Source organism: Miniopterus schreibersii (assembly GCF_964146895.1).
Source record: "Miniopterus schreibersii genome assembly, chromosome: 1".
Lineage (NCBI taxonomy): Eukaryota > Metazoa > Chordata > Mammalia > Chiroptera > Miniopteridae > Miniopterus > Miniopterus schreibersii.
This window is the reverse complement of record NC_138101.1, coordinates 29,090,543-29,103,792: the sequence shown is the minus strand read 5'-3', so window position 1 is coordinate 29,103,792 and position 13,250 is coordinate 29,090,543. Positions and strand designations below refer to the sequence as shown.

At 52.1% G+C, this 13,250-nt stretch overlaps 1 protein-coding gene across 1 annotated transcript; it reads right to left on the bottom strand.

Annotated features, from left to right (window-relative positions):
• Positions 1-237: 237 nt before the first annotated feature.
• On the bottom strand, positions 238-1,780 carry GSX2 (GS homeobox 2; the record flags this gene model as incomplete). The annotated part of the gene is made up of 2 exons (XM_081159498.1): positions 238-578; positions 1,231-1,780. 2 exons carry the CDS (start codon positions 1,778-1,780, stop codon positions 238-240), a joined length of 891 nt encoding a protein of 296 aa, XP_081015624.1.
• Between the last annotated feature and the right edge of the window lie 11,470 nt (positions 1,781-13,250).

Here is a 13,250-nt window from a genome sequence, read left to right as displayed (position 1 = left end):
GACTGGGTTGAGTCTAAGTTATTTACATTTTAAAACTCTATTACTGAGAGTGGAACACTAAACAAACAGGTCCAAGAGTAGACGCGAAGGGTCAGGCCCGGCTTGTGCGTCCCGAGCGCGCCGCGCGGTCCTTCGGCTGGAACCTCGGGATGGGCGAGGATTTTGACCCCTGGGCGCCTTCCCCCTTTGCTTTGGGGGGGCTCCCCGGAGTGGGTCCTGGGGGGAGGCGGCCCTCGCTCACAAGGGGGAAATCTCCTTGTCCTCGCTGGCAGAGACGGGCGACAGGGACTCCTCGTCCTCGGAGCGCGCGTAGTGCGCTTGGCCGCCGACGCACTTGCAGCCCGCGTGACTGTTCCTCTGCGCGCCCTTCCCTTCCTTCTTATGCTTTACCCGGCGGTTCTGAAACCAGATTTTCACCTGCTTCTCCGATAGGTTCAGGTACGTGGCGATTTCGATCCTCCGGAGCCGAGACAGGTACATGTTGGAAGAGAACTCCCGCTCCAGCTCCAGGAGCTGCGTGCTGGTGAACGCGGTCCTCATCCGCTTGCCGTTGGGCACCTGGCTGGCGTCCGGGCCTCCTGCACGCGGGCCGAGAAAGGGCAGAGACGTCATTCTCCAGAATCGCGCCGCCACCCCGCGTGCCATCCCTTGGAAAGGATGCCTCTCAAGCACCCGTCCGGGAAGCTCAGCCAAACACCTGTATCCATCCCTTCCCCTTCCCCTTCCCCTTCCCCTTCCCCTTCCCCTTCCCATCACCGCGTTCCTTAGCCCGGAAAGACAGAGGCGCCCAAAGGAAGTCAAGTCAGAGGCTTGAAGGGGGTCTGGGGGCTTGCGCAGCCAGATCGCCTCCCTTCAGGCCTAGCAGAGAGGCAGAGGCAGTCAAGCTTAGCCAAAAGCATCGAGACGCTTTAGCCAGGCCCGACGCCAAACGCCATAAACACACCCACCCCAACCCTCAGCCAGTTACTCAACCCTCAAGTTCGATGTCCCCGAGGCCCCCACATTACGGAATACTTGGGGACCAGGAATGAAGCGCACCAGCCTGCTTGGAGAGGTTGGCAAGCTAACTTCCACCGCCGTGGAACTTCTTGGGACCACTTCCCAGTTATACTAGAAGCCCCTCCTCCCTCCCACCCCGCCCCCCAAGCTCCCACTTTCTCCACAGCGGAAAAGTTTGTTCCGGAGAGGCGAGAAGGCGCGGCGCGCAGGTGCCCGAAGCCCCCGCCCTACCCATGGTGAGGCAGTGGAATCTCCGCGGGTCCGCCACGTTGTAGGTGGTGGCGGCGGCGCAGACAGGTGCGTGGTGCTGCGTGTGCCCCAAGGCCGCCGCGGCCGCCGCCGCAGCCGCCGCGGCCGCCGCCGCCGCCGCCGAGCCAGGCTGTTGGGGTTGGTGGTGGTGATGGTGGTGCGCGTGGCTCACGCGCGGGCAAAACTGCGCATCCCCAGGACCCGAAGAGAACTGACTCTTGAGCAGGGGCAAGGCCCCGGAGGTCCCCGCCGCCCCGCCGCCCCCGGCCCCCGCCCCGGCCCCCGCGCCCCCGCCGCCGGAGCCCGGCGGCCCGCGAGAGGAGTGCAGGTGCGAAGTGACGCAGAGCGGGCAGACGCAGAACGCGCCGCTCTTGCGGGACGAGCAGCCGGGCGCGGACATGGACATCACCAGCGGGGACGGCATGCCCAGCGGGATGAAGAAATCGGGCCCGGGGTGCGGCTCAGGCAGCGAGGGCGCGGGTCGCGAGGAGTCCTTGATGATGAGCGAGTCCACATAGAAGGAGCGCGACATGACGGGCGGGGCGGGTGGCCGGAGGGCCCGGCCGGCGTGGCGCCCCCTCCCCTCTCCTGTTCACGGGGCGGCGCGGATGCGGGCGGTCAAGCCCTTGGGGACGCGGAGGTGTCGGCGTCTGGGCTGCGAACAAAGGGGTCCCTGGAGAGGGCTAGTCCTCACGTCCCCCGCCCGGCGCCCTGGCTCCGGGATTTTATAGCCCCCACCCCGGCACGTGACGCTGCCGAGTACCGCTGGGCTCGGGCTCCTCCGCAGCTCCCCACCCTCGGGATAGGCTGCCCGAGTCACAACACCAGCGGCGAGGAGGGGCGGGAGCGCGGTAGGGAATAACTCGGAGGAGGGGGAGGGGGGAGACTTTGCAAAATGTAGGTTTTGTTAATTTCGCGGGGAGGCCGGCCTCCTCCCCCTCTTTCTCCACGCTTTCCCGAGAAATCGGGGCTGCACCCTCCATTCCACCCCATCTCTAGCCTGGGCCCCAGCCCAACTCTTCCCCGAGCCCGGCCGCAAGGCGCACCAGGTGGAGACTTTGAGGCCTTTTAGACGGGGACGCCCAGTGCTCCCCGCCCCTGTGTGCCAGCCGTGGCTGCGGCGCGGTAAAGTGAGGCCCGCAGTTTGGAGCAGGATTGTGCGGGCAAAGGACTGGCGGCAGCCCAATCCCGGAGCGCGGCTTAGGCCACAGACACACACATGCACACACTCAGAGTCCCCCAGCTTTTGCACTTGGCCAAGGTCATTCAGGTGGCTAGTTCGTGAGGGATCCGGGGCCTAACAGTGAGGCGTCCCGGTAAGAAGCTGACAAGCTTTTCATTCTGATTCTGAGAAGCTCTAAAATGCCTTAGCACTTGGGGCTACTCAGATCAATGACCCTTCTTTGTGCCCCTTTCTAATGGGCAGCTCCCCCTTTGACAGAGAGAGATGTTGAAGTCAGCCACTCTTCTTTCTCCAAATGGTTCTATCACTACATGTCCAGGCCAGCCCTACAAAATCCATCCAAAGATTTTGGAGAGAGTACCCAAGCCCTAGCCCTCCAGGAGACTGGGCAGGGGTTGGAAGGCCTTTGCTCTGGGTACCCCTCCCCTATCTCCTGTGTCTTTGCATTCTATAGATCTGGGGCAGCTTGCAGACTAACCAGGAAGCACTGTCCCCTCTGCGCTCATTTAAAATCCCAAAAAGATAAAGGAAATTGAGCCGTTCAAGGAATCCAGCCTCAATGGGAGAAGTGGTTTGGAAAAGGAAATCTATCCACGGTTACAGGTCCAGTGGAAGACTTGTGGACCAGTGACTTTGTGAGAGAGGTTGGCTCCCAAGATAGGGGCTGTTCATCTTTGGGGAAGGCAAGGTGACAGCTCTCTCCTTTCCCCTGAGAAAAACCTGTCTGAAGTAGGAAGGATGCGCAGCAGCTACAAATCCGATCTATTTTCCAAAACAGCTAACTTCAGGCCTAACTTCACAGTGGTGCTAAGAAATTTGGGGACAGGACTTCTTCCACCTGTGAGAACCAAGTGCTCAAATCCTAGGGGAGCACCGGCTTCTCAGCTGGAGGCATGGCAGTCTCTCTGTCCTCTTTCTGTCTCCTTTTTCCTTTCCTTCTCTGTGACAATCTCTCTTGCCTGCTAGAGAAGTGTAATTGGGTTGTAGGGATGCCCCGCTCTGGGGAGCCCAGGATTTATGGATGGCAATTAAAGTTTTATGAATTGCAGCTGAGGCTGGTTATTGAGCTATTTGAATGTGATTAGAATTCAATTAGAAAGTGGTTAGTGGACGGTGGGTCTCCAGAGTGTAAACAGACAGCTATTCCAGAAATGTGTTAATCCAACATCTTGTGACAACAATTAAGGAGTCTCAGGGCTTAACTCAGGGCAGCTCAGCTGTAACTACTTTTGTACCACAAGATTTGCCTGTGCAGCCATTGAAGACGCTCAGCCTGCACCTGGCCTGCCAGGTTCAGCCGGACCTCACTGAAATGGGGAGAATCCAGGCAGTCCCTGGGATCATTCCAGCCCCCCCAAAGAAAACTGGGAGCTCCACCATCAAGAGAGGCTTAATGATGGGGTGCTTTTTACAGGCCTAGATTGTCCAAATAGATGACACGATATCCCCTTCACTTTGCAGGTACTATATACATATATGTATATATTTCAAATTATATATTTAAACGATTTTGAAAATATAAATAAAATATATATTACTTGTTCACTTTGCATATATATGTATATATATCCTATTTCTGCCTTTGGGCTAGGTAAAGGTTACCCAAGATCTATTTTAGGCTGAAGGTTTGGGTCACAATGATCCCAGTGGTTCTTGGTGTGCTCACAGGAAGAGCTATGCTAATGTGCTGGAAGTTGTTGTTAGGTGAGGACCATTTTATTTTGGAGAATCCTAATTACAAAGCTTGAATATAACTAAATTTATACCTGGCTACAGAAACATGGGGTTGGAATGCTAAGGAATTTTGAGAAAAGTGAGAGGCTCATGGGGTTGCTTAGGGCTGCAAGGGGAGCAGCAGCTTGGGGCCAAACTGAGGCGAAAAGCAGACCATGTCTGAGAAACTTGACTATTAGGGTACTTGGTTAATTGCTTAAGCCCAATAGAAGCAAGTATTGAGGGGCCCTTTTCAACATTAAAGTCTTTCTCTTCTTAGACTTCTCTTTACTTCCCTTTGGATCCCTTGGTGTCTCCCCATCTGTCTGTCTGTCTGTCTCTCTCTCCTTTCCTCCACTCCAGCCCGCCTTCAGAAGCAGGTCCGACTATGCTGCCAACGCCCCCCCCCCCAGCCTACCTTCCAAGGCCCTGAGCAGTTTTGCATCTCTCCCTGCCCTGCTAGAACCTTCCACAGAACAGCAGCACCTCAAATCGGCTCAGAGCAGAAGGGGACCCTGGGAAGACGTTGGTGTGCCCCCATGGTGCCCCACTGCTGCACAATTTCATTTCTCAGTGATTCTGTCCGATAAAATTTCATCGTCCATTAAGTAATCCCTGAAATGAGAGCTCTTATGAGCCTATAATGAGCTCTAATTGCCACGACTCGGGGAGCCACGTGGAAGGATTTATTTGGTATTAAGCAGTCGGGTACAGAGTACAGGCTGTTACCTAAGCCATTACTTTCATAATTCAAGGAGAAAATTAGTTCTTTTAAGGGGGGGGATCCTTTGATTTTTCTCCCGCTTCCTCAGGATGACAGGGAATGGCTTTGTCTTCCTTGAGTGCAAGACAATGTCACAAATTCAAAGGTAACAAAATTGTCCATCCCCAACCCCTGCCCAGTCTGGACACCCCACCCTTACCCTCAACTGAGAAAAAAATCAAAGCGGTTCAGAGGTGCCGCCTTCTGCCCCTGGACTCCCCAACTTGAGCCTGGATGAGCAGTTTCCTCCCAGCTCAAACTTGAGATTTGAATTCTTGGTTGTAGCTTTCAAAAAGCCTTCCAGTACTTCACCCCAACCCGGAATCACACCGGACCTGAACCCCATATTCCCTTCTGTCTTCCTCTTTCCTCTCAGGGGCAAAGTCAGAGAAAGGAGAGGGTGGGGACTTAGCGTTGCTTATTCAACAGGCTCTAGAGTTCTGACCCGCTGAAGTGCTCAGCCGTTTTTTTCTGGCTGTAACTCCCACTTTGCCCCTCCCTCTGAGCCCCCCAAAGCGCCCCCCTCCATCCCTAGTCGTTTTTTTCCCTCCCAGTTTCAGCGTTTGCCCACAGGGCTCTGCCCCAAACCCAGGCCGTGAGCAAGGCGGGACAGCCCGGGAGTTGGCGGGGCCGCCTCGGATTTATTTGCTTCCCTTACATTGATTTCATATTAGTTTCCAAAGCGATGAATGATCTCAAAGCTGGGTTTTGTTAGCCGAATACAAACAGGAGACAGGACTTACTTGCCCCCAGCTCCCTTTAATGAGGTCATTATCAAAGCGTGAACAAGCCTATGAATGTTTTACTGAAAGCGCATCGTTAACTTGTATCCATCCCTCTCTCCGAGTGGCATTGTGATATTGCTGTCTGTGGCACATCTTACCCGATATAGCCCGAGATTTCCCCATTCTCGGTAACCAGGCAACCCTTTCTGAATACCCCAAAATTGAAAAGAACCGCTTAGTCTTCGAGAAAGTCCTCAATAATAGTGGAAAAGAACAAAGATCCAGGAGACAACAAAATGCCACAGGGGTGACTTTTCATGAGCAATTATCTCTCATTAATCAGAAGAACAGCTGCAATATTAATTTTCTCTCTTTCTTCCTCTCTTTTCACAGTCCCCAACATTTGAATAATCATAAATTTTGATTTTATGAAGGAGTCACATTTTCAGGGGCTGGAGGAAAGCAGCTACCTAGGTGAAGGAGAAAATGCTCTCATTTCGGGGGCGGGGGGGGGTAAATCTGCCAACAAAGCAAAATGAAAAAAAAAAAAAAAAAGAGAAATACCAGAGAAAATGGTGCGCCCCCCCCCCCTTCTTCTAGAGGGCGGCTGAGAATCAGGACTCCTCCAGCGCCCCCTCCTAACAACTCCCCTCCCTTCTTTTCTCCCCCTGCCCAGGCCCGTTCCCCAGTTCTGCCCTGAGCAGGGTGGAGGGAAGTGTCCCTGGCGTCTGGCGTGGGAGTTTCAGCCGGGTTTCTGCCCGTTTAACTTGCAAACGTGAAGCCAAGCGTTGTAGATCTGACCAAAGAGACACTCTTTGGGCGTAACTTGTATTGTGGCCATCAAAAGCCCGCCAGCCTTGGATGAACTGAGACGGGCATTCAGCAGAAACCGGGCGCTCGCTCTCCTTTCAAGCATCCGAGAGGCGATTGTTCACAGGGTGTGTAGCCAGGGTGGAAAACGAGGGTCCCCAGATAAGGCTGTAACCTGCAGACGGGCTTGGGGGAGTTAAAGAGTCTCATTAAAGCCCAGGCTGCAATTAGCAAGATACGCACACATAGGGAACCCAAGCCCCTCTTGGGTAGGATGGAGGAGCGGCAGTTGTGAGTCAGTCCCCACATTCCTCAGCTAGCTGAACGAGGAGGCTGGCTCTTCATCTGCCCAAACACTGTTACTTTTCATGCAGGGCCGGGCGAGGCCGTTCAGCGCAAAAGGCAGCTTGCGGGTCTCCTGCTCACTCTCCACCAAAAAATGATCTTGCTTCACCCTAGTGTTTATTCAGAGCCCATGGGTCTTTGAGAAATCTGAATTCCCCTTTGCACTCTGCACAGGCCCAAGAGTTCAACGTGGCCCTGGAAGGAGGGGATGGGGGGGGGGGGTGGCTTCCAGAAAAGAAGTGAAGAGTTTGGCTCAGAATTTCAGAACAGTCTTGGTGCGCTTCGAGCAGGGTTTTGATGGCACCAAATTCCCGACACACAGCCCTTCTGCTCTCCACTTCTTAATTAATATTCGCCGACCACCAAATCCTTAAGCCCAACAAGTCATTCCCCCCCTCCCCCTAAAGCTCTCCTCCGTCATCTGAATAAAATTTATTGAACGCCTACTCAGTGCCCAGCGTGTGCTAAGCACCGCGGGGAGCATGCCTGAAAAGGGCCAGACTGTATCCAGTAGAATATTGTTTCATTTCAGTAACAATGGCCTGAGGTGGGGAACAATTATCCGGATCATTGAAGCAAATGCTCCACCTTCTGTCCTCCCTCAACAGTTCCTTGGCACTAGCCACTTTTTCTTTTCTTTCTTTCTTTTTTTTTTAACTACTACCTTTTTCAGAGTTGGTGGTTTTTGTTTGGCTGGCAGGGCCGAGGGGGGAGCGGGGCCTTTGAAAGTGGAGGGGGTGGGCTGAGTTACATACTCAGAGGAATACCAATTTCCCTCTTCTCTCGGCCTAGGTTTGCTGAAAGCACTGGGCCCAAATAGCTGCTTAGCAATGAGATTCAAGACAGCTTTTTAAACAATGTTACCAAAAAGAGCAAACCTCCATAATTTTTAGCAACTTGGTCTTTCTGGTGTTTAACCTTGGACAGCTACAGAAGTCACCTGAAGAGTGTTAGAGAAGTACAGATGCCCAGAGATTTAGATTTAATGACGTCGGGCCAGATCATTGGAATAAAAAACAACAAAAACAACAAAACAACAAGAAACTCTCCACGTGGTTCTCATGCAAGTGAGGGTTGAGAAATAAGGGATAAATCCTACCCTCACTTATCCTGGAACCTCAAGAGAATAACTTAACTTCTCTGAGCCTCACTCAGCAGTTGATATTTGGAAAGAATATACTGTATCGGAGTGCCTACTAAATAACAGGCAACATGCCAGGGAGTTCCCTTGCCCCGAGCCCGTCCCCTGAGGGTTTCTGGTATGGTAAACAAATCAGCAAATCAACAAAGAGCTGGTGAATTACAATAGGTCTCCTGAATATATATATATATATATATATATACACACCCACTGGGTTCTCTGACTGGATAAAACCGAAGCCTGAATTGACCTGCAAGGATCAGCGGGTGTTAGCCTGAGACAGGGGCATGGAGAAAGTGTGGGGCCACCGAAGAGCGGGCACAAAAGCTGGGAGAGTTTCTTTGGCTAATTGCAAGAACTGAAAGGAGGCCCGGGAGGTTGGGAGAAGAATCTCAGTTTTTGCATCTGTGAAATAGGAAAAATGCATACCACCTTCGAGTCCTTATGAGGAATTAAGGCCTGCCCAGCAACGTCCCTGGTTCCTGGTAAGATCCCGTAGCGCCTCTTGCTTTTTGTATCTGGGACCTGCAGCTCCCTGGACCCTGAGGCGTGGGAAAGCAGTATAAGAGCCCTGGGTTTCATACAGAATAACAAGGAGGCTGTAGCTCCTGCGCAATCATATCTTCCTCCCGGAGTGCCTTTTCCCGCAGCGTTTCGCCCTCCAACGCCCCTCTGAAGCCTGGCTCACGCACCCTGAAGATGCCTAGCCCAGGGTTTCTCTAGCCCTCAGTTTCTGGGCGTACCTGTCTCATCTCTGTTCAGCAGCCCCATCAACCTGGGCCTGCCAGGCGAACCTCAACACCTCCTACTCTCCACCTCATCAAAGGCCTCGCATCTTGGCAATCCTCACTTGGGACTGCGCCCTAAATTTCAAGGCTCCTTTGGCCTGGAGAAACCTTCCAGCTTTGTTGACTGGTTTTGCCTATGAGGAAATAGGTACCTTTAGAACATGACAATCTTCAAATCCACCATTTCCGGACCTCTCGTTGTACACCCTGCCCTGAATCAGGAGACTTGCCTTCATGACCTCTTTTCATCTGCACAACTTGCCCTGCCAGATATAGCACCATTATTATGGCTATTTCTATGACAACCTTGAGTCTTGTTGGAGTTCAAAAACTTACCCAAGGTTACACAGCTAGAGATGGCAAAGCCAGGATTCAGAGTCTGTCTGTAGAATGTAGGGGTCTGGAGTCTTAGGCACTAAACAGTACTATCTCCTACTGATACCTAGCATTTATTGAGCACCTACTATGTGCCAACTATGCATTAAGTCTTTAATGCATCATTCATTTCTCATAATGACCCTGTGAGGTAGGTACTTCTATATTTCTCACTTGTCCACTCCTGGGTTCGTGTGGTTTTCCTATATTTTAAATGTTACCAAGGAGAGCCATGTGACGGAAAGGGCGCAGCCTGAAATTGTGATGAGGACAGGAATGTGCTTTTTATTAGTTGTGCCCAGAACTTAGTAAGTACTGAAAGACATTTGGAGCAGATGAAAGCAGTCGTATTCTTTTACCTCAAAAGCCCTCCCCATAATCAATACATATGGCTGCTGGTTTCTTTCATAGGTGCTGGGTACTTCCCTCTGTTGACCGCAAGCTGCACCTGGGCAGAAACTGGGTCTCTTTTGTTTGTGCACCAGCCTAGTGCTGGCACATATGAGGAGTGAACTAAATATTTGTTGACTGTTTGATTCCTCATTTGACAGATAGGGAAACAGGCTCAGAGAGGCTAAGCAACTTGTCCGAGGCCACATAGCTTGGAAGGCAGAGGGAGGATTCAAACTGAGGACGTTCTAGTGGTAAGATCTTGCCCCCCTCCCTTTTTTTTTTGCTAGTAGTTATGTTTCTTTGTTTTTATTAAACGTATTGGGGTGACATTGGTTAATAAAATTATATAGGTTTCTTTCTTTTCTTCTTTCTTTCTGAAAGGCAGATGTGTCTGGAGTCTTGGAAGCTTGACTACCCTACGTTCTCCTACAAATGAACCTCGAGAGCTGGTTTGGAGGTTCCAGCACAGCTACTCCTGTACCACTGACAGAAGAACAGTCCTGTCTTCTACCCTGCAGGGTCCTCCCCTTCCACCTCGCACCTTCAGGAGGGACACACATGCAGTGGGTGAGGGAGGAAGGGGACACCCGCCTAGCCAGCCAGGTCAGCTGAATCAACCATGGTGATCAGTGGGGTGACAGGTGTCGCAGCAGATCGCCCTCACATCCAAAATTACATAGGTTTCAAGTGTACAGCTCTATGATGCATCATCTGTATGCTGCACTGTTTGGGTGTTTACCACCCCAAGTCAAACCTCCTCCTGTCACCACAGATTTGACCCCCTTTCCCCTTTATTGTCTCCATCCCCCTTTCCCCCTCCCTCTGGTGAGGACCACACTGATTGGGGATCCGTCCCCCTTTTCACGCTAGGCCACAGGGACGGAGCCCAGGAACCGGGGCTGGGCTGCAGGCCGTCCTCGTTACCCCATCGCCCCCCCCCCCCCATCTGGGTGAAGCAGGGGAAGTAGAAGCTGTCAGAGGTCAGAGAGGCCGCCCCCCAGATAAGGTAAGCAGGATCTGAGGCTCTGTGAGGCGCTCCTGGCCCGGGGGTGGGGGGTGGGGGGCGGGGGGCTCCTCCCGGGCTGTAGTTTCCACGGGGTGAGAACCGCAGCCCACGCCTTCCTGGCGCGTCTGCCTCTGTCTGGGTCTCGGTCGTCCCCCTCCCTGGCTAACTTACTTAGCACCGGAAAACGAGGGGACTCTAAGGGATCGCTCGGAACCCACAGCCTGGAAACGCCTCCATCAGCAAAGCCCCCCCACTCCAGACACACCTGCACCCACGCCCCGCACAGCGTCCCCGCCGCGACAGGTGCGCACGCGCGAGCGGCAGCCTGTGTGTGCGCAGGCGCGCGGAGAGCCGGCGAGCGGGCGGGCGGGGCTGAGCGTGCGCGAGCGTGGGAATGAGCGCACGTGAGCGTGAGGTGGGGGCGTGTCTGCGAGCGCGTGAAGCGCTGAAGTGCGTGAGGGGCAGCGGGAGCGTGCGGTGCAGGTTGGCGCGCTGGAGTGGGGGTTGCCGCGTGAGCGTGTGCGAATACAGGCGTGCGGGAATATAGGAAGGCGGGCGTGAGAGAGGCCGAGGGTGTGAGGGTGCGTGCGCTGGGCGGGACGTGTGAGCGGGCGTGCGAACGTGAGTGCTCCCGTGAGACTCGCCAGGCCGCCTGCACATGTGTGCGCGCCAGGCTGTGAGAGTGAGTGTGGATGTGTGAGTGCGCGTTGTGGGGGAGTGTGCCTGCGAGGGCGCGTGCCTGGGGTCCTCGAGCGGCCTGGGGCCTTGGAAACTGGCGGGGGTGGGGGGAGTGAGGGGGGGAAGGGCCCTCAGATGGAAACAGAGGTGCACTAAGTGGGAAGGGGCAGCGCCTGGGGTCCCCCTCCATTTTTTTAAACCTGTTCTCAATTTTCTTCCCTGGCGCTCCGGATCGTCTTCCTGTCTATTTACTCAACGAGCATTTATGGAGTGCCTACGGCATGCCAGGCTCTGCTTTAGCATCTGGGGGAACCAGGAGGACGAGATAGCTTAGGTCTCCCTCACTGTGGAACTTCCACAGGCTTTCTGTTCATGTGTCACTGCTTTGCAAAATGCGGTGATACAAACACAAGTTTTGGCCCCTGCCTGAGGGCTTCAATGATAGCGCTGAAGTAAGTGCATGTGCACATGCCATCGTCATCTCAGCTTCAACCATTGCACTGCACTGTCGAGTTTGGGCTTGGGGTTTACAGGTTCAGGGTGTAAATCCCCCCTCCTTTGACAATGGTAGTAATAACAACCCTTCTAATAGAGTGGCTGGGAGCATTAAATGGATTAAGTCATGAAAACCCTTGGCACATGGTTAGCACTGAATATACACAAGCAGTGATGGTAGTGAGATGTTCTCCGGGCTCTATGGAATGCCTTGAAGAAGGGGGGATACTGTGTTTGTGGGCTATGGAGTGTAAGAGATTAAACATGGATTTAAATTAAATTAAATTGATTTGTGTATAATTATATTACATTCTTCTCTAGTGACTTCCTCCCTTCTGGACCAATAGTATCAATTGCTATTGATAGCAAGTGCTGTTGTCCAGGGAACTGAAAAAGTATTGGGAGAAGACAGCAAGAACCCACAGGGGCAGAATGTTCTTTCTAGCAGCCTCAGAAGCCTTTCACGTCCTTCAGTGTACCATTACAGTGAAAGGGAATATTTTCATGGTGAACAAAGTACATGCTGTGATTTAACCTTGTGAGCATAACTTCCAATGAAATATGACATAGGAAATATGTTTCCTGATTAGCCATGTACTTCCCTGGAACAAGGTACTATATAAACAATTGCAGGACATACTTTTTTAAAAAAAGAAGTCTATATTTTTAAGACTTTTTAAAATGTTCTAACTAGGGTCATAAAATAATTTTATTTCAAACCAAAAAGACATGTTTAAATGTTGAATTTCCTTACTGAGCTACTTTTAAAGAAAAAATATATCAAAAATAAATCTTGAAAAGTGTGAGGTTTAATTGCAGCATCAGGTTTTTGAATTTAGCAGCTGAAAAACAATTTTGCCATTAGTCAGCTGACCCATCTGACCAACCAGAGAAACTGAGGTCCAAAGAGATGAAGTAGTGTAAGTGGTCAGTTCCTCTAGCCATCACCAGGTAGGAACGTCTCAATTTTGTTCCTCTATCTATAGTTTTATATTTGCTGAAGATGCCCTGGCAACTAGGAGGAAGAAAGGGGGAGGGATTCCATCTTCTGTATGGGCAAATCTCTGTTGTTGGCAACTCTGTCTTCTGGCGGCTCACACCTAAACCCTTGGAGTCTTCTTTGATTCCTCACTTTCTCTTTGTACATTTTATCCCTTGGTTAGTACTGATGGCTGTACTGTTAAACATATTCAGAAACTGACCACTCTCCACACTCCCCCCACTCTCACACTGGTTATGTCACACTCTAGCATCCTGATCGGGCTCCTTCCTCCCATACTTGCCTCTACAGTCTGTTCTCAACCCAGCAGCCAGAAAGAGCCTTTAAAAATAGAAGTCATATAAAATAGAGTACTACTCCGCTACAACAAAAGATAAAATATTACATTTGTGACAACATGGATGGACCTTGAGGTTATTATGCTAAGTGAAATAAGTCAGATGGAAAAAACAAAATCATGATTTCACTCATATGTAGAATATAAAACAAGAAAGAGAAAGAAAGGAAGGGAGGGAGGGAAGGAGGGAGGGAGGGAAGGAAGGGAGGGAGGGAGGGAGGGAGGGAGGGAGGGAGGGAGGGAGGGAGGG